Source organism: Mesoplodon mirus, assembly GCF_964341445.2.
Source record: "Mesoplodon mirus genome assembly, chromosome: X".
In the NCBI taxonomy this organism is placed as follows: domain Eukaryota; kingdom Metazoa; phylum Chordata; class Mammalia; order Artiodactyla; family Ziphiidae; genus Mesoplodon; species Mesoplodon mirus.
This window is the reverse complement of record NC_138981.1, coordinates 90,861,467-90,884,096: the sequence shown is the minus strand read 5'-3', so window position 1 is coordinate 90,884,096 and position 22,630 is coordinate 90,861,467. Positions and strand designations below refer to the sequence as shown.

The 22,630-nt window shown below is 36.9% G+C and overlaps 1 protein-coding gene across 3 annotated transcripts in view; it reads right to left on the bottom strand.

The window, feature by feature from the left end:
- Positions 1–22,630, bottom strand: part of NRK (Nik related kinase) — a gene marked incomplete at both ends in the record, with an annotated part of 139,768 nt that overhangs the window by 40,031 nt on the left and 77,107 nt on the right. For all 3 annotated transcript variants that reach the window (XM_082610325.1, XM_082610326.1, XM_082610327.1), the window contains 7 exons: positions 1,970–2,077; positions 4,187–5,354; positions 5,766–5,829; positions 13,396–13,571; positions 14,637–14,715; positions 19,071–19,125; positions 20,985–21,115. In XM_082610325.1, coding sequence (XP_082466451.1) covers positions 1,970–2,077; positions 4,187–5,354; positions 5,766–5,829; positions 13,396–13,571; positions 14,637–14,715; positions 19,071–19,125; positions 20,985–21,115 — 1,781 coding nt within the window. The remainder of the gene's footprint in view (positions 1–1,969; positions 2,078–4,186; positions 5,355–5,765; positions 5,830–13,395; positions 13,572–14,636; positions 14,716–19,070; positions 19,126–20,984; positions 21,116–22,630) is intronic.

Genomic DNA, 22,630 nt, shown 5'->3' with positions numbered 1-22,630 from the left:
ATGTTTTAAAAAATCTATCATGCCATTCTGTGTGTGTATGTATACAGATATGGAATTAAACACATAAAAATATATAAAAAATAAGTCACATGCACCCCAATGTTCATTGCAGCACTATTTACAATAGCCAGGTCTTGGAAGCAACCTAAATGCCCATTGACAGACAAACGGTTAAAGAAGATGTGGTACATATATAAAATGGAATATTACTCAGTCATAAAAAGGAACGAAACTGGATCATTTGTACTGATGTGGATGGACCTAGAGACTGTCATACAGAGTAGAGTAAGTCAGAAAGAGAAAAACAAATATCGTATATTAAGGCATTTATGTGGAATCTATTAAAATGGTGCAGATGCACCGGATTGCAAGGTAGAAATAGAGACAGAGATGTAGAGAACAAACATATGGACACCAAGCGGAGAATGCAAGGGGGGCAGGGTGGTGGTGGGATGAATTCAGAGATTGGGATTGACATATATACACTAATATGTATAAAATAGATAACTAGTAAGAATCTGCTGTATAAAAAAATAAATAAATAAAATAAAATTTAAAAAGATAAAAAATAAGAAGGATGATTGTCCATGACATACATTATAATGGACTACTGTGAAGCATCTTGAAAGAGGAAATATAGTGATCGTGGGCCCTTGTCCTAATTAAGTACAGCAATGAGACTCATGACTCACTATGAGTAAGGCAAGAATTCCTGAGTTCTTCACCCATCCACCTATCTGTCCTTAGTGACCAAACATTTTTTAGATAGCTAGCTGTAAGGAATGCTGTCTATAATAACACTACCTTGTCCACAAAGGAATTGAAACTGCTACTTGGTCCTCACCAATACCATGTGCTAAATATCTATTAATAAACTCATGAAAACAAAAGTCAACCTGGACACCAGGACTGACTTGATTATTCCCATAAATCTAAGAAAATAAGTGACAGATTAAATAACCCAGACTCTGTCATAAACTACATTTCAGAATAGAACTGATCAAGGGAAAAAGTATGTGCGACTGTGTTACAAGCTGAACTACTGAATTTTTCATGGGCAATATTTTTACTTAGAAGAATGACTGATGAGACAAACTGTAGTTATTCAACTTGGGTATCTGGCAGGCATTTTATTTAAAATCAACAAAGTAAGCCTATCAATTCAAGGAAAAAGCAACTGATGTTAGGTGTCAGCAATGATAAAATTGAGCTTTCAATTGAATATTAGAATTTTAGACTCATCTATCACTGTGCATTTGACAGCTTATCAATACTCAATAATTTTTATGATGAAATTGATGATATTAACAAATGCCATTTTTTGGTGTTGTAAAATAAAACGTGTAAATATTTGGAAAGATCTACATATACAGTGAACCAATATTTTCTGACTGACCAATGCACGAAGATACAAAATTGTGTATGAGCAAAATATCTATTCGCAGCACACAACAGACTTATGGATTTTAATATTACTGAATATTCAAAATTTCACTGATATGGTTTTGGACTCCACTTCTCTAGTTGTGGTGTATTTCAAAGAACATCCACAATTATCTGAAAAATCTATGGAAATTCTCTTTTTCCAACCACCTATATGTGAGAAGTCAGCTTTTACTCATATACTTCAACCTAAACAACATATGGCAACAGATCGAATGCAGAAGCAGATATGAGAATCCAGCTGTTTTCCATTAAGCAAGATGGAAAATGGTTATTTTCATTAAAATTTGTTTCTTATATTAACATCTAATAGTTTTCTTACTTTTTAAATGAAGTAATAAATATTTTAAATTTTTTGGTTTTAATTTCTAATACATCATACATAGAATGACACAATCCAACTAAGTAAAAGCTTGTTGGGGTCTTCAATGTTTAAGAGTATAAATACATCCTGAGGCCAAAATGTTTAAGAACCACTGTTCCAGGCACTTATAAGTGTCACAGCAACTCATATAGAGAAACTTACCTCATTTTCTTTAGGATTTGGAATGTATGGCTGCAATGGTTCTATTTGGACTTCAGCCTGAATCGAATGAAATACTTCATCATTATCTGATGATTCATCTTCCTTTTCCTTGAAACAAAAATGAAAATAAATATTTTACTTGTTAAACTGTAAATAATATGAGCAATTCCCATCATCTTAATGTTCAATTAAAAAATAATTTTCAAATATTCAAATTGATTTAAGCCTGTAATTTCTAATAGTTTTTGGTCCTGGATCCCTTTCAGAATTTGAGTAATGCTACAGATTCTCTGTAGAAAACTGCATACAGACAGACACATATCTCTGCAAGTATTTTCAGGGGGATCACCGGCCACCTGCAACTCACCAATTAGACCCAGGTTAAAAATCTCTGGTCTAAAGCTTAACTCATAGCCCCAAACTGTCACATTTAATAAGCGGTTATAGTTACAAAGTTTGGTCCTCCTGTGCAGTGGAAGATCTGCAACACAGCAGTGCAAATATTTCTTCTTGATTGAGTCCTAGTAGTTTAGGAAAGTTTCTTTTTTCCCATTTAAGCTAACTGATATTTTTTCAACTCAAAGAGAATAATGGGTATGTGTTTTCTTTCCTTCTAGTGAGTTGAAGCACTCACATATGTCTTTAAACTTTAATAAATTTTCAGGTATTTCAAAAGACCTATGACTTTGACTAGAAAATCAATAATTTTCTTTTACTTTATGTTTTCTTTAAGAGTTACACATAAAGGCAGGAATGCCTATACAAGATCCTAGGGTCATGGGATAAGTAACTATTATTTAGTGACTTTTTCTTCCATTTTAGAATGGCTTCTCACATAAATGTTTAAAACACTGAATGCCGCTAAGTATGGGTCATGCTACTAATACTATGAGTCTTGCAGAAATGCATAAAAGTCTTTTTAAAAAATGCAAAGCCCATTAGATCCAATTGTTACTAAGGCTCATTGGGAATAGTCATTAGCATTTTAGATGCCTTAATGTCAGGCAAATATCAGCATTCTAGACTCATGCCACCCTTTCTCTCTTTGGTTTCTTTTGCTTCTTATCTTCCTATTTTTGGGGGGACTAGACATTCATTTCCCTTTTTGGGCCTTTCTTTTCTTGTTGCTTTTAACTTTTTTCATGTTAAACATGTCAGGGAAATTGTATTTGCTCAATTAACTCAATGGACAAAACCCAAAAGTCTCCCTTATTCAGACGTTCAGACAAGGTTCATTTGTAATAACTACATTAATTATTATTAGGTAAATGGATGTTGATACCAGGGTTTAATTTAGGGTCTTCACAATGATTCCTTTTATGTAAATGGATGCTATGAAGTATTAGGAAACAACTGCTCTCCTGGTCTTTTTGACCTCTATAATTTGCTTACGAAGCCCACAAACCCTTCAGGATCAGATTAGATTTGCCAGATTGTATCCATCAACTCCAGCCCAGTTATATCCATTTATATTAGATAATTTTGAAAGAATGAAGTTTTGTTGACTAAATCAAAATAAGATAAAGAGATTAACATATTGCACCCCACATTTCAAAAGAGTGCAGAGATGAATTTGTAACTTGCATCATGTTCTATGCAGGTACTTCATCAATTATGTAAAATGAGTGAAAAATAAGTGAGACAAGTCATACTTATGGTAACCATGTACAAAATGTTTTAGAAAATGCTTTTCCTTCTCAGTTTGACCTTTAACATCCTGATGTACAAAAGCTAGTGCAATTCTCTTAAATAATACATTCAGCATTCTATGGGAAGGAAGAGCAAAATAAACTTAGAGGTTGGAGAAACAAAACAAAATTTGTTTTTGTGTTTAGTTTTAATGAGTTATATTTGAAATTTTGACCTATGAAAGTAATTTTTAAAGATCCAGTATAGTAACTTTAAATGTGCATATGACGTCCCTTTATTGGCTAAGGGAATAATAGGTAGAAATTTAACTAATAATTAAAGCTATATCTCTACAGAGATATTAAGCAATTACCTGGGTCATTCAAGCAAATTTTTCTTTCTCAAATTTTGTCACAATTATCTGGAAATTTCAGGATAATTTATTTGAAGCACAAATTATTTAGTTAATCTTCTCTGGGAGACAAGGAATATTTATTTCATTTGGTTTTTTACAGAGGGAACACTTGAGTATGAACTAGCATATTTTCTCTGCATATTTGACTTAGGAAAAATATCAGAAACTCTTACATTTGCAACTTGTCTCAATTCTTCCTCATGCTGATTAAAGATATCCTCCCATCTGCGTTGGCGCCTTTGCCTATGGGCTTCTAAATCTGATAGCTCAAACTCTTCAGGTCTGCGTGACAACTTTGCCCGGAACCTCTTTGGTGATAGTCTTTTTGCCAATGCCTGCCTTAGACTAGAAACTTTTGATTTTTTCTTCCGTGCTTGTTCTGGATGAGAGTAAAACACGTCTGATGACAGGTTTTCCATCAGGGTTTGCAGTAGACCAAGCGGCTTTGAGTTATGTGAGTTTGGTGCTCGAAGTAAGTCTCTTGATAGTCCCTCTATCAGTGCTTGAACAGAGCCAACTGCCTGTGTGGGCTCTAGTGCCCAGGCCTGTGCTTGAGGTGACCTTTCATTTTGCCCCTCTACTGGAATGAGCACCTGAGTATCCAAATGTAGTGGCAACAGCACGTGGTGGTTCTGTGACAGTAGGGGCAGGAATACCTGGGCATGTACTCGTAATGACTCAGGTTCCTGTGCCTCTGTCTCTGCATGTGTAGGCTCAGCAGCCTGTTCCTGTACCTCTGGCTGCTCGGGTGCCCCGTTCTGCTCCAGCTGCTGTTCAGGTACCTGGTTCTGTCTCTGCTGTTGTTCAGGGACATGGCCCTGCCTTTGCTGCTGTTCAGGTACCTGATCTTGCCCTTGAAATTCCTCTGGTACCTGGTCCAGATCCTGTGGCTCTCCTGAGGCCTGGGGCTGGGCCTGAGCCTGCTGCTCTTTGGGTACCTGGGCCTGTACCTGTAGAGGCCTGGGGGCCTTAACCTGAGCCTGTAGTGGCATAAGCATCCAGGCTGTCCTCCGTAGTCGTGGAGGTGCCTTCATTTGCATCTGTAGGGGCCTAGATGCCTTAGCCTTAACCTGAGCCTGTAGTGGCATGAACACCCGAGCTGCCCCCTGTAGTCGCTGAGGTGCCTGGGCTTGCCCCTGTAGAGGCCTAGGTGCACTGTCATGAGCCTGTAGTGGCATGAACACCCTGGCTGCTCCCTGGAGATGCTGAAGGGCCTGAACCTGTGGCTCTTCTCGATCAGGTAACCACCTTGGCTGAGAGGGTTCTCCATGCAGGACTCTAAGTGGTCTGCATCTACTGCTGGTAGGCAATCTCAGAAGCTCATGAGTACAAGAAGGTCCCCTAGAAATAAACATACAAATGACTGCTGCACAATTAGAGTTGTCAGTAGAGTGAAGTCATTCAGGGGAAATGCTTTTATTTTAAAAGATGAACATTTTCTGCAATAAAGGTATTTTCAGTAAATCTTTCTTGAATCATTCCTGTAATGTCTGAAAGTCTTTGCATTACTAATATATTCAGTACTAATGGTCTGATAATACACTTGAGCATTCTATTACCAGAAATTAAGGACTCTTTGGGTAGTAATAAAAATTTTTCCTCAACATTTCCACTCAAATATCTCTTGCAAATACAGATGTTTTTATTTTATCAGAAAGGATTAAGTTTTCTGAGTCACATACAACAGTATGGAATCAACTGTCTTACATGAATTGGTAAAATCAAATTATATATGTAATTTGTCTAACACACCTGAATCTTCTCATGGTATACTGCTCCTTAATAGCTTCTTCTCTTTCAAAGATCAGAGGTATTCCTTTATATGAAAGAGAAAAAAAATGCATAACAGTCAACAGAGATTAAGATAATCCACCTTAGTCAATGTGCACCCTTTACTGCTCAGGAAGCTGAATGAATTTATAAGGACAAGAGGACTGTAAGCCTCCACATAACGCCTAGTTGGTGATGTAGACAATATCCTTGTTCCTAGGCCTAATTTTGCAGCACGGTGCAGCTATTCCATAGAGACTAATTTCTCTCAGCATAGGAAAAAACATTTAGCAATCTAATTGCTGCAATTCTAAAGAGGAAAAATTGAGAAAGGTAAAAAGAGAAAGGGCCAAGAAAAACTAGATGGTTGGTGAGCATGGCCTACAGGTGTGTACTCTGGATTTAAGGACTTTATGGCTTGTGGCCACACCTATCTTTGGTGCTTTCAATGAGAAGGTAAAAATCTAAATTCTGGGTTTTACACTTGACACACTGAAAATGTTTGGCATCTTTCCTGTCAGCTGTGCAGTACTGAAATATAGAAGCTTAAAAATAAAAGACTTTTCTTTTGAATTTCCTATATTAAAGAGTTTGGGAATGTGGCCCCCACTTTTCATGCATTGCCTCAGGGAGTTCTAGCCTCATGAAGAAGCTCAGGGTAAAGGCACAGCTGTCAAAGCAGGAGTGAGAGATATTTGACACCAGGAGGGAGATCCCAAAGAGGCCGCAGCTGCAGGAGGTGGGAATCCTGGTCACTGTTGGCCTTCCCTGAGGGCTTCAACTGGGCCCCTCAGGCCATGCATCAGCTGAGCACCACCCGCCTCATGGACCTGTCCTGCCTCACGTCACTGAACCAGTCGTCCAGTTGCCAAAATGAGCTGAAGTCTGAAAATTGCTCAGCAGGACCAGGCATAGCACGACCCTCCTATCTTGTGGTTTCACTTGCCAAGGACCACTATCTTGATAATTCCGTGTGGCTGACAGGGTCTTGGTGCTCCAGCCTGGTGTCAGGCCTGAGGCACTGAGTGGGAAAGCTGAGTTCAGGACATTGGACCACCAGAGACCTCCCAGCCCCATGTAATATCAATCAGCGAAAGCTCTCGCAGAGATCTCCATCTCAATGCTAAGACCCAGCTCCACCCAACAGCCAGCAAGCTCCAGTGCTGGATGCCCCATGCCAAACAACTAGTAAGACAGGAACACAACCCCAGCCATTAGCAGAGAGGCTGCCTAAAATCATAATAAGTTCACAGACATCCCAAAACACATCACCAGACGTGTCCCTGGCCACCTGAAAGACAAGATCCAGACTCATCCACCAGAACACAGGCACCAGTCCCCTCCACCAGGAAGCCTACACAACCCACTGAACCAACCTCACCCAATAGGGGCAGAAACCAAAAATAACGGGAACTATGAACCTCTAGCCTATGAAAACGAGACCCCAAACACAGTAAGTTGGGCAAAATGAGAAGACAGAGAAATACACAGCAGATGAAGGAGCAAGATAAAAACCCAAGAGACCAAATAAATGAAAGGAAATAGGCAGTCTACCTGAAAAATAATTCAGAGTAAAGACAGTAAAGATGGTCCAAAATATTGGAAATAAAATATACAAGAAATGTTTAACAAGGACCTAGAAGAACTAAAGAGCAAACAGTGATAAACAACACAATAAATGAAATGAAAAATTCTCTAGAAGGAATCATTAGCAGGAAAACTGAGGCAGAAGAACGGATAAGTGACCTGGAAGATAAAATAATGGAAATAACCACGGCAGAGCAGTATAAAGAAAAAAGAATGAAGAGAATTGAGGACAGTCTCAGAGACTTCTGGGACAACATTAAATGCACCAACATTCAAATTATAGGGGTCCCAAAAGAAGAAGAGAGAAAAAAAGGCACTGAGAAAATATTTAAAGATATTATAGTTGAAAACTTCCTTAATATGGGAAAGGACATAGTCAATTAAGTCCACAAGCACAGAGAGTCCCATACAGGACAAATCCAAGGTGAAACACGTCAAGACACATATTAATCAAACTATCAAAAATTAAATACAAAAAAAAAATTAAAAGCAGCAAGGGAAAAGCAACAAATAACATACAAGGGAATCCTCATATGGTTAACATCTGATCTTTCAGCAGAAACTCTACAAGCCTGAAGGGAGTGGCAGGACATATTTAAAGTGATGAAAGGGAAAAACCTACAACCAAGATTACTCTACCCAGCAAAGATCTCATTCAGATTCAACAGGAAATTAAAACATTTACAAACAAGCAAAAGTTAAGATAATTCAGCACCACCAAACCAGCTTTACAACAAATGCTAAAGGAACTTCTCTAGGCAAGAAACACAAGAGAAGGAAAAGACCTACAAAAACAAACCCAAAACAATTAAGAAAATGGGAATAGGAACATACATAGCGATAATTACCTTAAATGTAAATGGATTAAATGCTCCCACCAAAAGACACAGACTGGCTGAATGGATACAAAAACAAGACCCATATATATGCTGTCTACAAGAGACCCACTTCAGACATAGAGACACATACAGACTGAATGTGAGGGGATGGAAAAAGATATTCCATGTAAATGGAAACCAAAAGGAAGCTGGAGCATCAATTCTCATATCAGACGAAATAGAATTTAAAATAAAGACTATTACAAGAGACAAAGAAGGAAGCTATATAATGATCAAGGGATCAATCCAAGAAGAACATATAACAATTGTAAATATTTATGCACCCAACATAGGAGCACCTCAGTGCATAAGGCAAATGCTAACAGCCATAAAAGGGGAATCGACAGTAGCACAATCATAGTAGGGGACATTAACACCACACTTTCACCAATGGACAGATCATCCAAAATGAAACTAAATGAGGAAACAGAAGCTTTAAATGGTACATTAGACACTGTGGACTTAGTTGATTTTATAGGACATTCCATCCAAAAACAACAGAATACACTTTCTTCTCTAGTGCTCATGGAACATCCTGCAGGATAGATCATATCTTGGGTCACAAATGAAGCCTTGGTAAATTTAAGAAACTTGAAATTTGTATCAAGTATCTTTTCCAACCACAACGCTATGAAACTACATATGCGTTACAGGAAAGAATTTGTAAAAAAGAATACAAACACATGGAGGCTAAACAATATGCTACTAAATAACCAAGAGACTACTTGAATAAATCAAAGAGGAAATCAAAAAATACCTAGAAACAGATGACAATGAAAACGCAGTGACCCAAAACCTATGGGATGCAGCAAAAGCAGTTCTAAGAGGGAAGTTTATAGCAATAAAAACCTACCTCAAGAAATGAGAAAAATCTCAAAGAAACAACCTAACCTTACACCAAAAGCAATTACAGAAAGAACAACAACAACAATAAAAAAACAACCCAAAGTTAGCAGAGGGAAAGAAATCATAAAGATCAGATCAGAAATAAATGAAAAAGAAACGAAGAAAACAATAGCAAAGATCAATAAAAGTAAAAGCTGGTTCTTTGAGAAGTCAAACAACATTGATAAACCACTAGCCAAACTCATCAAGAAAAAAAGGGAGAGACAAAAATTAACAGAATTAGAAATGAAACCGGAGAAGTAACAACAAACACTGCAGAAATACAAAGGATCATAAGAGATTACCACAAGCAACTATATGCCAAAAAATATGGACAACCTGGAAGAAATGGACAAATTCCTAGAAAAGCACAACCTCCCGAGCCTGAACCAGGAAGAAATAGAAAATATAAACAGACCAATAACAAGCACTGAAATTGAAACTGTGATTAAATATCTTCCAACAAACAAAAGCCAAGGACCAGATGGCTTCAAAGGCAACTCCTATCAAACATTTAGAGAAGAGCTAACACCTATCTTTCTCAAACTCTTCCAAAATATAGAAGAGGGAGGAACACTCTCAAACTCATTCTATGAGGCCACCATCACCCTTACACCAAAACCAAAGATGTCACAAAGAAAGAAAACTACAGGCCAATATCACTGATGAACATAGATGCAAAAATCCTCAACAAAATACTAGCAAACAGAATCCAACAGTACATTAAAAGGATCATAGACCATGACCAAGTAGGGTTTATCCCAGGGATGCAAGGATTCTTCAATATACACAAATCAATCAATGTGAAACACCATATTAAAAAATTGAAGGATAAAAACCATATGATCATCCCAATGGATGCAAAAAAAAGGTTTTGACAAAATTCAACACCCATTTAAGATAAAAAGCCTCCAGAAAGTAGTCAGAGAGGGAACTTACCTCAACATAATAAAGGCCATATATGACAAACCCACAGCCAACATTGTTCTCAACGGTGAAAAACTGAAACCATTTCCACTAAGATCAGGAACAAGACAAGGTTGCCCACTCTCATCACTATTATTCAACATAGTTTTGGAAGTTTTAGCTACAGAAATCAGAGAAGAAAAAAAATAAAAGGAATTCAAATCGGAAAAGAAGAAGTAAAGCTGTTACTCTTTGCAGATGACATGATACTACACATATACAGTCCTAAAGACTCTACCAGAAAACTACTAGAGCTAATCAATGCATTTGGTAAAGTAGCAGGATACAGAATTAATGCACAGAAATCTCTTGCAATCCTATATGCTCATGATGAAAACTCTGAAAGAGAAATTAAGTAAACACTCCCATTTACCATTGCAACTAAAAGAATAAAATACCTAGGAAAAAACCTACCTAAGGAGGCAAAAGATATGTATGCAGAAAACTATAAGACACTGATGAAAAACATTAAAGATGATACAAACATTTGGAGAGATATACCATGTTCTTAGATTGGATGAATCAACATTGTGAAAATGACTATACTACCCAAAGCAATCTACAGATTCAGTGCAATCCCTATCAAACTACCAATGGCATTTTTCATAGAGCTAGAACAAAAATTTTCACAATTTGTATGGAATCAAAAAAGAGCCCAAATAGCTAAAGCAATCTTGAGAAAGAAAAACAGAGCTGGAGGAATCAGGCTCCCAGACTTCAGAATATACTACAAAGTTACAGTAATGAAGACAGTATGGTACTGGCACAAAAACAGAAATATAGATCAATGGAACAGGATAGAAAGCCCAGAGATAAATCCACATACATATGGTCACCTTATGTTTGATAAAGGAGGCAAGAATATACAATGGAAAAAGACAGCCTCTTAAGTAAGTGTGCTGGGAAAACTGGACAGCTACATGTAAAAGAATGAAATTAGAACACTCTGTAACACCATGCACAAAAACAAACTCAAAACGGATTAAAGACCTAAATGTAAGGCCAGACACTATAAAACTCTTAAAGGAAAACATAGACAGAACACTCTATGACATAAATCATAGAGAGATCCTTTTTGACCCACTTCCTAGAGAAATGGAAATAAAAACAAAAATAAACAAATGGGACCTAATGAAACGTAAAAGTTTTTGCACAACAAAGGAAACCATAAACAAGATAAAAAGACAACCCTCAGAATGGGAGAATATATTTGCAAATGAAGCAACTGACAAAGGATTAATGTCCAAAATATACAGGCAGCTCATGCAGCTCAATATCAAAAAAAAAAAAAAAAAACCCAATCCAAAAATGGGCAGAAGACCTAAATAGACATTTCTCCAAAGAAGACATACAGATTGCCAACAAACACATGAAAGGCTGCTCAACATCACTAGTCATTAGAGAAATGCAAATCAAAACTACAGTGAAGTATCACCTCACACCAGTCAGAATGACCATCATCAAAAAATCTACAAACAATAAATGCTGTAGAGGAAATTAGCAAGGAACACTCTTGCACTGTTGGTGGGAATGTAAATTGATACAGCCACTATGGAGAACAGTATGGGCGTTCCTTAAAAAACTACAAATAGAACTACCGTACGACCCAGCAATCCCACTACTGGGCATATACCTTGAGAAAACCATAATTCAAAAAGAGTCATGGACCACAGTGTTCATTCCAGCTCTATTTACAATAGCCAGGACATGGAAACAACCTAAGTGTCCATTGACAGATGAATGGATAAAGAAGATGTGGCACATATATACAATGCCATATTACTGAGCCATAAAAAGATACGAAATTGAGTTATTTGTAGTGAGGTGGATGGACCTAGAGACTGTCATACAGAGTGAAGTAAGTCAGAAAGAGAAAAACAAATACCGTATGCTAACACATATATATGGAATGTAAAAAAAAAAGGGGTCTGAAGAACCTAGGGTCAGGACAGGAATAAAGATGCAGTCGTAGAGAATGGACTTGAGGACACAGGGAGGGTGAAGTGTAAGCTGAGCAAAGTGAGAGAATAGCATTGACATATATACACTACCAAATGTCAGTTAGATAGCTAGTTGGAAGCAGCCGCATAGCACAGGGAGATCAGCTCGGTGCTTTGTGACCACCTAGAGGGGTGGGAGAGGGAGGGTTGGAGGGAGATGCAAGAGGGAGGGGATTGGGGATATAAGTATACATATAGCTGATTCACTTTGTTATATAGAAGAAACTACCAGAACATTGTAAAGCAATGATACTCCAATATAGACATTAAAAAAAAAAGAGTTTAGGACAACTATATTTACATATTCCATGTAATCTCCATAATCGTGTCTTTTCCTGCAGGTTACATTTTGAAAATCTTTCAGCTCTGGTAATTAGCATATTCTCAACTAGATGTGTGGTCTTCCTGTATCCATTTGTGACTGGTCGGCTTCTGTGATGTTGGTCCAATAAATTCTCCACCATGGGTAAATAAATTAATTACTTCTGCTTCTCACTCCAAAATAAGATATGTATATTTACGTAGATGGAAGGAGCTCGGTGCAATCAATCTTAGAGTGAATCTGAGAATGCCTGCTATCTTTTTCAGGCTCCCCCCTTGCCATTCCATTACCACTCAACCCTGCCTATGGTGCCCTAAGTTAAATGTGGAATATGGTACACAACCTAAAAATCTAGGACTTCTGAAGTAATTTCCTCTGGGTTTGATGAACATTCATCCTGCCATTTTTGACATTAAAATCTAGAAGCTTACTTTTATTTGCATAAACGTGTTCCTTTAATTTCATCTTAAAGTTGGAGATTTGTACATAAAATCAACTTTGTATGGTACACTGATATTACTTCAAAATTAGTGGTCAGTAAATGGATAATTACAAATCCATTTATCTCATTGGAGTTAATTAACATATTAGCCAAAAAAGAACAATAAGATATAGATTTTGTTATCTTTTTGTTTATTTTATTTCTTCAGTTAGGAGTTTTCTTAAAATAAAATTGGCATATCACAAAATTCTTCTGGAGACCTTCAAAGTCTTTGTAAATATGAACACGTGCCAGTTGTAACTGACAAGAATTTATAAACTTATGTATATATATATATATATATATATATATGATTAGGTAAGAGATAATGAATTAAATGCATATGGCATATTAGTAGAAAAACTAAATATCAGAGGTCTCAGAATTTTTACTTTCAACCTAATTCTTAAATATATTTTTCTTGAAAAAAATTAATAAATTTTGCTCTCATTTGAATATTTATTCCAGTAAAATGAAGATTCACATATTCTACCTTTTTTCTGTCTCTTTTTAATGATTCCAGTAAGGTGCTTCTTTAATGACTCAACAACATGTCCTTCATTTTTTATATTCCGAACAAATGGGTGATGAAGCATGTTTGCAGAAGTAGGACGAAATAAGAAATTTTTTATCATGCACTTTTCCATGAAATTATGGAACTTGCGGGACCTAAAAGAAATGAGTCAAAGAGATAAAAGAGCATTCTCAGGCCTGCCACACCTCCCACCTCCACCCACATGCCACTCTGAAGGTTGTATTTTTGAAGAGAGTTGTCTCTAGCTATTAATAGTCTTTTCAATAGCCAAATATTCTGCAGCTTGACAATATACATTACACAGCAATGCCATTCAACCCTCTGAAGAGGCCAGAGTCAATGGCATTTTCTACCCAAATAATAGTAGAAACTTCAATGAGTTCGGAAGTATGTACGTGATAAAAAGTCAAGTGGTGTGAAGGCAATTAAGTGGTTGATGTGATTTATGTAGACCATGAGACTAGATTGGTCATCCCACAGTAGTCGTACTTTGAAGCCTGGGTGTTTCACTTGACTATATGCACTTTAAGTTATAAACGTGCCAATGTAATGATCCAGAAAAGGGTGTTAATAGTACCATGACTAATTAATCTTATAAAATGGCCCACAGAAACAGATGTGACCAGAAAGCCTGAATCTGAGGGAAGGGTTAAATTTAATCACAAGGAAGAATGTCTGCAATCAAATCATAGTAACCACTTCTACCAGGAAAGTAATAAATACTAAGAACAAGCAAGAGCTTCAGGTACTAGATCAAAAAGCTTCAGGAAGAAAGATTCCCAAGTTTAGTTGGGCTGTAGCACACTGAGAGAACAAGTCCTCTTTCCTAGGTCTGTGGATGTTTAGTTTAATGGGTCAAACGGCTGAGCTATATATCACAATCACTGACTGCCTATCTAGGCTCAGTGAGAAACTTCTCAAATGGCTTCCATTAGTCAATCCCATTACTGAAGAAATAACTGAATATGGCACTAATGCCAGGACAGTAATGTCATCACAATGTACTATGGACGGTATTATTTCTGATTGGCTAGCTAGCTCTTAATGAACACTAGTCATTTAGACTCCCTTACTTAAGGTATTGGTTTTTAGGAAATATTGTCCAATAAGGATGTTGAAGCAGGGCTGACCAAATGAATTCTTTGCTACATAAAAATGTCATGTTAATGTGTTTAAGAGATTAAGTCATTCATCTTTACCATCCACTGGATTTGACTTTGGGAGCAGATTCTCGTAAAATAACGAATAGGGCTTCCAAAGGCTGAAGGTTACACAGGGCTGCAAAGGAAAATAGATAAGCTTAGAATGAGTAAGAAGGGTAACTACAGAACACACTTCTTATTCCAGAGGGGATTCTCAGTGTTCTTTCACATATCATGTTGAATAGATACTAAGGAATAGATACAAAAGAATGTAGTTAGAGGAAAGCTGATTTTAATGCAAACAGTCCATTATATAAGATCCTAAAGCTTCACTATTGCCAGGTGTGACAAATAATAATAAATTACACTAGATAAAATTTTTGAAATGTGTGACTGATAGTTTATATCTAGAGAAGTAAGCAATACAGGTGGAGACAAGCACTCTTCTGTGTTTTTGTACTGCAGGTATCTACAGTTGTAAAATTGGAATATGCAATTATAGGCTGAAAAAGTCAACCAGACTAATAACTATGTGCAATAATATATAAACAATGATTTAGTAGTCTAAAAAGAGGAGAATAATCTGTTTTGGAAGCTGACAGTCCTAGGAAAAGGGGTAGATAGAGTAACTATTAAGAACACGCCCTCTAGAGTAAGATCATCTGTGTTCAAATCCTAATTCTACCTTTGTGACCCTGGGCAAATTACTTAACCTCTCTGTGCCTTGGTTTCTTCATCTTAAAAACAGGAAATATATCAAGAATTCCTTCAAAGAGTTGCTATGAGGATTAAATGGCAACCTACATATAAAAGTGTCTGGCACAGAGTAAGCACTTAATAAATATTAGCTATTGATATTATAAGATTTTAACTATCTGGCACCTCACTTCTGTGCCAAATTAGTAGACTTTCATTCTCTTTTTTTAGACACACAGCCATACAAAGGAAAGCCTATTCCAATATGTGGTATATAAATTCATTACCTCATTGGCTTGGGAATTCTGGGATTTTCTGTAAGTGTTTAAATATGTGTCTCATTTCACTTATTTCCTTTTGTGTTTTGATTAAAGAAAACAGGCAGTGCAATAATTCCCCAAAGGAAAGCCATAGTGTAAATTTCATCTAACACTACAAGTGTGCCATTCATCTGAGGATATTTTGATATTGATGACTCTTTAGAGGCATCCTTCCTCTCCCAAAATACATCTCCAGAGAAACTACAATGTCAAACTGGCCTCTCATAGTAGTAGAAAGAAACTCCCCAGGGTAATTTCATTAGAGTAATATAAAGGCAATTGTTCAAAGGTCAAACTTTTGTTTCAATTTACATGGGTATAAATTAATAGAAGGTGCAGGTATATAATTGAGGGCAAAATTAGCCCCCAGCTCAAAACCTCCGGATAATATTTGGTTCTCTTCATTCCTTTACTGTGTCCAGTCAATCACCAGAATCTGTCCTTTAAACGTATTGTAAGTAAATTTTTACAATATTAAGCAGTTGTCATTTATTAACATCCGAGCATCTCAGTTAACTAACAACATCTTCAGTGTCAAGAGTTAGGGCATAGGCTGGGTAAGTTTTCATTAAAGGAAAGGAGAAGTCCACAAAGGAATGAAGCATAGGGTGGGTACAAGAACTATGTCAAACAGCAATTGTGGAGGTTTCCTATATTGTCTAATTTTAGGAATTCCAGTTAATGTCCCTTTTACCCCATATATCCTAATGTTGCCTAAATTTTCACCATTAGAGGCTCATTCCTTTGAAGTAGTAAATCTACTTTAAAAATATATATCTTGATAGATTAGAAACATTAAACTGGGTGTAGTTTGAATTATTTTAAATAACGTGGTTTAACACCTACAATATGTTGAGATCCAAAGGAATCTTCTGAATACTGAAGAAATGGGTCTCCTGATGGGACAGGGGTAAAGACACTCAGGTAAAGATCGATCTGGGGTGTAAGGGAAGGACACTACAAGGAATAGAAGTAGGACTATAAACAAGCATGGCTGATAGTATTAAAAACAATCTCTACAACACCAAGGAGAATGCTAACATAGGGAAAGATACAGCTCTGATTAAGGTAAATTGGCTGGTGTAGATCCTTGACAAGGAAGGAGAGTTGGAGTAAACTGTCAATCCAGTCCTGCTTCCCCAGGCAATGATTCACTTTTCTATAAAAAACAAAGAAACTAAGAACTACACATATTCAATATTAATTGACCTATGATATTCTGGTGTTTGAATAACTATTAGCAATGTTCTGGCCTTGGTTTAAAGGACTGCACATCAAGTTTGAATTTCTATCCAGAAGCCAAGGACTTAAAGTCCTGATGTGCAAGGGTCCTGATTCTCTCTCCTCCGAGAGTCCCTACAGCACCCTTTTAGTGAGAAGGTATTCTCTCTTTCTTTTTACTTCCCTGGGAGAGACTCACCAAAGGCAGAAAGGGATTTTGTTATTTGGACCTCAGAGGTAATTATCACATAACTGTCTCTTTGGAAGGCCATCCTTTCTGAGATGATAAATATCACAACCTGGAGGATTTCTGTATTTAAATTGATGACAGCCATTCCCATCCAAAATTAATACTCCAGGCAATAAAGGAGACTGGTGAAAGACAAATGTTTTAGCAGTATGGCTATTTCAAGTTGTTCATGACTAAAGTTGCACCATTCCAATGACTACTTATCCAGGCATGCTGGTCCTATTTTCTACTGTGAGTTAAGAATCTCCTGGTCCTCATCTATCTTTTGTAAAATGTTGCCATTTGTGTATTCTGTGAAAAACTCCCTCTCTGTACTTCTGTGAGTTGCTCATTACCCCTATTTTCTCCAATGATTTAATATTTTAGAATAAAAAAGTGAAACCAAAAAAGGTGAATCAAAAAGTACAAATCTGCAAAATGTAGAAAGCTAGTCTTTTTGGAAAGACACTAGAAATAATATACTACTTGATGCAGTCATTCATCCTAATCAAATATATGTATCAATATTCATGAAATACAGTATATGTATTTAAAGAGAGCAAGAGAGGAGGAGGAAGAGGAAGAGGGGAGGAGCTCAATATAATTTAAGCATGTTTCATAAAGAGAAATAATCATGAGATAATGAGGAATAATATGCATCTTCCCAGTCTCATCTCAATTATATATATGTGGAGTAAACAATTTTTCCATCATTTTAAAACTCACCCAATATAGGTACTTTGTAGTTTTTTGGGCACTAGCAGAGACACAGCAGTGACCTGATCTCCACATCTGGCTCAGCTTTAATCCAAGCCGGTTCTATGATATGTGATATTCCAAGGACACCAGGAATTCTTAACAATTATGTTACCACTATTTCTACTCCCATTAGCCTTGAAACACAGTGCTAAGATAGTAGATACTGTGCAGATGAAGCATGTAGGGACATGGGAACCTACAAGATCTGCTTGGAGAGGGAGAAGCAAAGCAATTCCAACCCCTGCCCCCTGACACACACACTCCAAGCATTTCTCTCACTTCTCATCAATACTAGGAATGTATTTATTATTTATATGCTTAGATTTAGGTATTGAGGACAACAAATATGCTCTGCTTATGGGGTCATACATTAGATGGTTATTAATCATTTATACACAAGTTCACATTCTATTTTCACTTTCCTATCAGAAAACAGTGTCCTGAGAGAACAGAATGCTGACAGGTCTTTTAAATGATGGGAAGGAGGGGGAAACAAGAGGGGATGGAGCCTTCTGAACAATTAGGGGCAATGAAGTGGCTGATAGGAGCGAGGAAGGCACCAATGATGAGCTAGACTGACTCCAAAGGAAAACAAAAGACTTACTGCTCAATGTTGTTGAGGATTGGCTCAATTAAAAGGAACTACTGGGGGATTTTCTCAACTGTCACAGTCTGAAGTAGTAGCAGTGTATAACTGTAAATGTTTGGGAACCTAAATATTCCACCAGTGAATATGTACTGAATGCCTTTATATTCTGTTTAGTCAGGACTATCAGGACCAAATGTTATTGAGGCTAAATTGAAACAACACTCAATCATCCTAAAATAAGATATCTTTTTTTTTTTTTTTTTTTTTGCGGTACGCGGGCCTCTCACTGTTGTGGTCTCTCCCGTTGCAGAGCACAGGCCCTGGACGCGCAGGCTCAGCGGCCATGGCTCACGGGCCCAGCCACTCCCCGGCATGTGGGATCTTGCCGGACCGGAGCATGAACCCGTGTCCCCTGCATCAGCAGGCGGACTCCCAACCACTGCGCCACCAGGGAAGCCCTAAAATAAGATATCTTAAGAGAGAAAAAATACAAACTCTTCTTATAGACATATCTGGCCTTTCTGACTGCAGCGTTTGGTAATCAGGAAAAGGCCACCATTTATAGTTTGGCACATAGTGTGGCACCTTTGTGGCCAGTACAAGCTAGCTAGTACAAGTGGCAGATTTGTACAACATGTTTCCCTAACTTTGAACAAACAACAAATATTTTTACTCACGAGGAGCCCCTTCAGCCATTTCAATAGCAGTGATTCCCACGGACCACACATCACTCTGCAAAAGAAAAGATGACCAAAAAAATGGGAAACTGATAGTATTTAGAATCTCAAAACAATCTTTGGCTGAGGGGAGATGTCAGTGCTACAACCATTTTATGGGTTTTCTATAATGGGGCTTCATTATAGACTGATGTTATAGGAAGATGTTATTTGACCCTGTGACCAGCCAGTACTGCACTACACAACCAGTTGACATGGGATGGGATTCAATGTAAGGAAAATTCATCTTGGATGTATTGCTATTGTTACGTTAACTGAAATAACAGAAGGAATTTGTTGTAAAGAAGTCCTATCACATACTACTAGCTGTAAAAAAGTCGGATCTTAGGTAAATGATTTAACTCTTTGTATCTCAATTTCACCCTATGTAGAGATGATAATGGTATACACATCATAGAACTAGTATAAGTATTAAATGAAATACTACATATAAGCACTTTCAGCAGTTCCTTGAATATAGTATATTGAAGATAGAATTATTATAATTCTAGGAAATTATATTCTAGGAGGCTCTAGGAAATGACCCTCACTACTATTAACTGTACTTTGTTTTTTAGAATGTGGGAAGGGCACAGGGCTAGAGGTGCACTGTTTGGCTTAATGACTCCCAAGCAAGTTAACTGAATTGTTAAAACACCTGTTTATAGATGTCTTAGCTTCAAAGGGTTGTTGTGATGGTTTAAGTTTTCTTTAAGTTACATGGGACTAAAAATTAAAAACATATAATTAAAATGGGTGAAAGTCCTTGGAAGACTGCCAAAAATTGTACAGCTATAAAACATTATTTTTTACAGCAAGCCACTTAAAGAACATTACACTTCCATTGTCTCCATAGCTCCTAATAGTACTGGGCTATAATAAGCTCTCAGCAGGTCTGCTTGCAGATCAATCAGGGGGCATTTGAGGGAAAGGGAAAAGAGATGAAACTTGAATTAATCAACTTCAAGTATCGAGTCCTCGGTTCCACACAACGAAACCACAGTGAATTGTTTGGATGACTTATGATGTGGAGAGTGAGTGTGGTTTTTCCAGTCTATAGCAAATGGAGAGTTTTCTTTCCACATCAGCTTTTTGAAATGTGTACATAGATGTATATTGTCCAAATTGCAGCTTCAGTGGAAATTTTAATAAATAGCGTGAATTGTTACTTAATTTGTCTATTCCACTGATTTTCTGTGGTTTGGAGGTGAACCATGCCAAGGATTTTCTCCATTACTCTGAGTAATCAAATTATTATTTTTTTCTCTCTGGAGCTAAGTTACTGTGGGGATTAATAATTGGCTTTACATTTATTCATTTTTAAGTTTACAAAGCACTCTGTCCCTGGAAGTTAAATTTCCATATAAAGCCACATAATATAATATTTTTACCAAGAAGTTGCAAGCAATATGAACTAGACATTCTTCCTCAAATATGGATAACTCTCAATGGTCTACTTTGTCTACATTCTTAGAAAACATTATTTTTATGCACATCATTAAACCACATATAGGAATAGTGGCTAGCATTTCTTATTAGAGTCTATGTGAAAGAAGGAGCTGCCTGCTTTTTACAGGGAAATCAGCTTGATGCTTTGTGATGACCTAGAGGGGTGGGATAGGGAGGGTGGGAGGGAGGCTTAAGAAGGAGGGGATATGGGGATATATGTATACATATAGCTGATTCACTCTGTTGTACAGCAGAAACTAACCATTGTAAGCAATTATACTCTAATAAAGATATAAAAAAGAATACATTAAAAGAATCATAAAAAAGGAGCTGCCTGCTTTTTATTCTTTTATTTCATAATTTAAAATAAAAAGTCAAAAGTCCTTTCCAAAATTTGATTCCTACTATCTGAACCCTTACACTTACTCTGTAATCATAGGAGCGTCTGGGGTCCTCATCACAGTCAATCACCTCAGGTGCCATCCAGTATGGTGTCCCAATGAAGCTATTTCTCCTCCCATTAGTTCTGCTCACCTGGGCACTCACTCCAAAATCCACTGCAAAATTCATTTGTCAAAATAATTAATCAGTAACAAAAAGGTCAATAAATTATTGCTTTAACTTGGAAAGCCAATACAAAAGCCACAATGGATAACAGATTTTCATTCCAGCCCAGCAAACTTTACCATGAAGTCTACTCCAGGAACACTGGGAAATAGGCTTTTGCTGGTATTTATGTTGGAAAGAGAATCAGCAGTGCTATTATAAATCTACAGTAGGTTTGGCTGAATGTTTACCATGAATATTAAAAATAAAGTTCCATCAGTACTCCCTGAACCTCTGAAGTGATAACATATGTAGTGTTTGGACCTGCCACCAAGCTGGAGGAAGACCAGCACTATAAGCAACATCTAAGAAATCTAAAACTTATTAGTACTTTATTAGGAAGTCTCATTTATGATATTAGAAAGCCCTATCACACTGATAAAGAAAAAGGAATTTATGCTAAAATTTAGTTTAAGTTCTTCTACAGATATTCTGAATCAGATGCAAATATTTACTGCAGTATCCATATCTTAGCTTAGACTATAAAAGGTCAGTCTTCTATTCATCTGTGGGATATATTATATGAAAATATTTAGTATGGTATCCTCAGAAACAGAAAAAAGGCTAAAGTAGACTGGGGTTATTTAGTCCAGAAAAATAAGACAGGGATGAAAAATGAAGTAGATTTTCTAATTTAGAATGGTTTCCAGGAATCTAGAGGATGGCTAACAACCTTGACTGAAAAGTAGTTTAAAGAACTTAGGAAAGGAAAAGAAAATTTTAAAAGTTAAGAGTTTAAGGCAGTGTTAAAGGAAAGACTAAGAAGAACGATAACAACAAAATGTCCATAATATATGAAAATCATCATTGGGTGTTGCACAATCTCATCAGCTAGATATTTTTTTGAGAATAGGTTACATCAGAGCTCAGCATTCTCACTATCCCTGAGGGCCAATGTTAAGGGCCAAGAAATACCTATGAAGGCCATAAACTGATATATGACATTCAGAGAAGAAAATGAAAGGAGAAAAGGCTGGAAGAAACAGTGATGAATGGAAGAAAAGGGAAAAAAGAAAAGCTGAAGTTAAAAGTAGAGATGAGACCCCAGCAGTGGCATCATTCACCTTTCCTTTAAAGACCTAGGTACCAGAATATGAGGATTATTGATCAATTGCAATTGCAACAGAATCACTGTCCAGTCTCTTTCCTTTCTGTTACTCCCTTTGGCTGTCATTGAGTTTGGTTTCTGTAACTTTCTCCTTATAATATGTTGTTTAAAAATATGCTGGGATCTAAGAAATCTAAAACCAAATGTATAAGGATTATGTATATAATAAGCCTGATTAAATTTTAATCTAGTGCTAAAAGGTCTCTCCTACAGAGTCAAGTACATGATCTTTAGTGCATGGACTTTGTGACAGGTTTTTCAGTGGCTTTTCACGTATTTACAATTTCTCTTCTGTGTTGCAAATGGTAGGGCTGGCCAGCAACTTGACCCAGATATATGGTAGTGCTGCCACATGTGA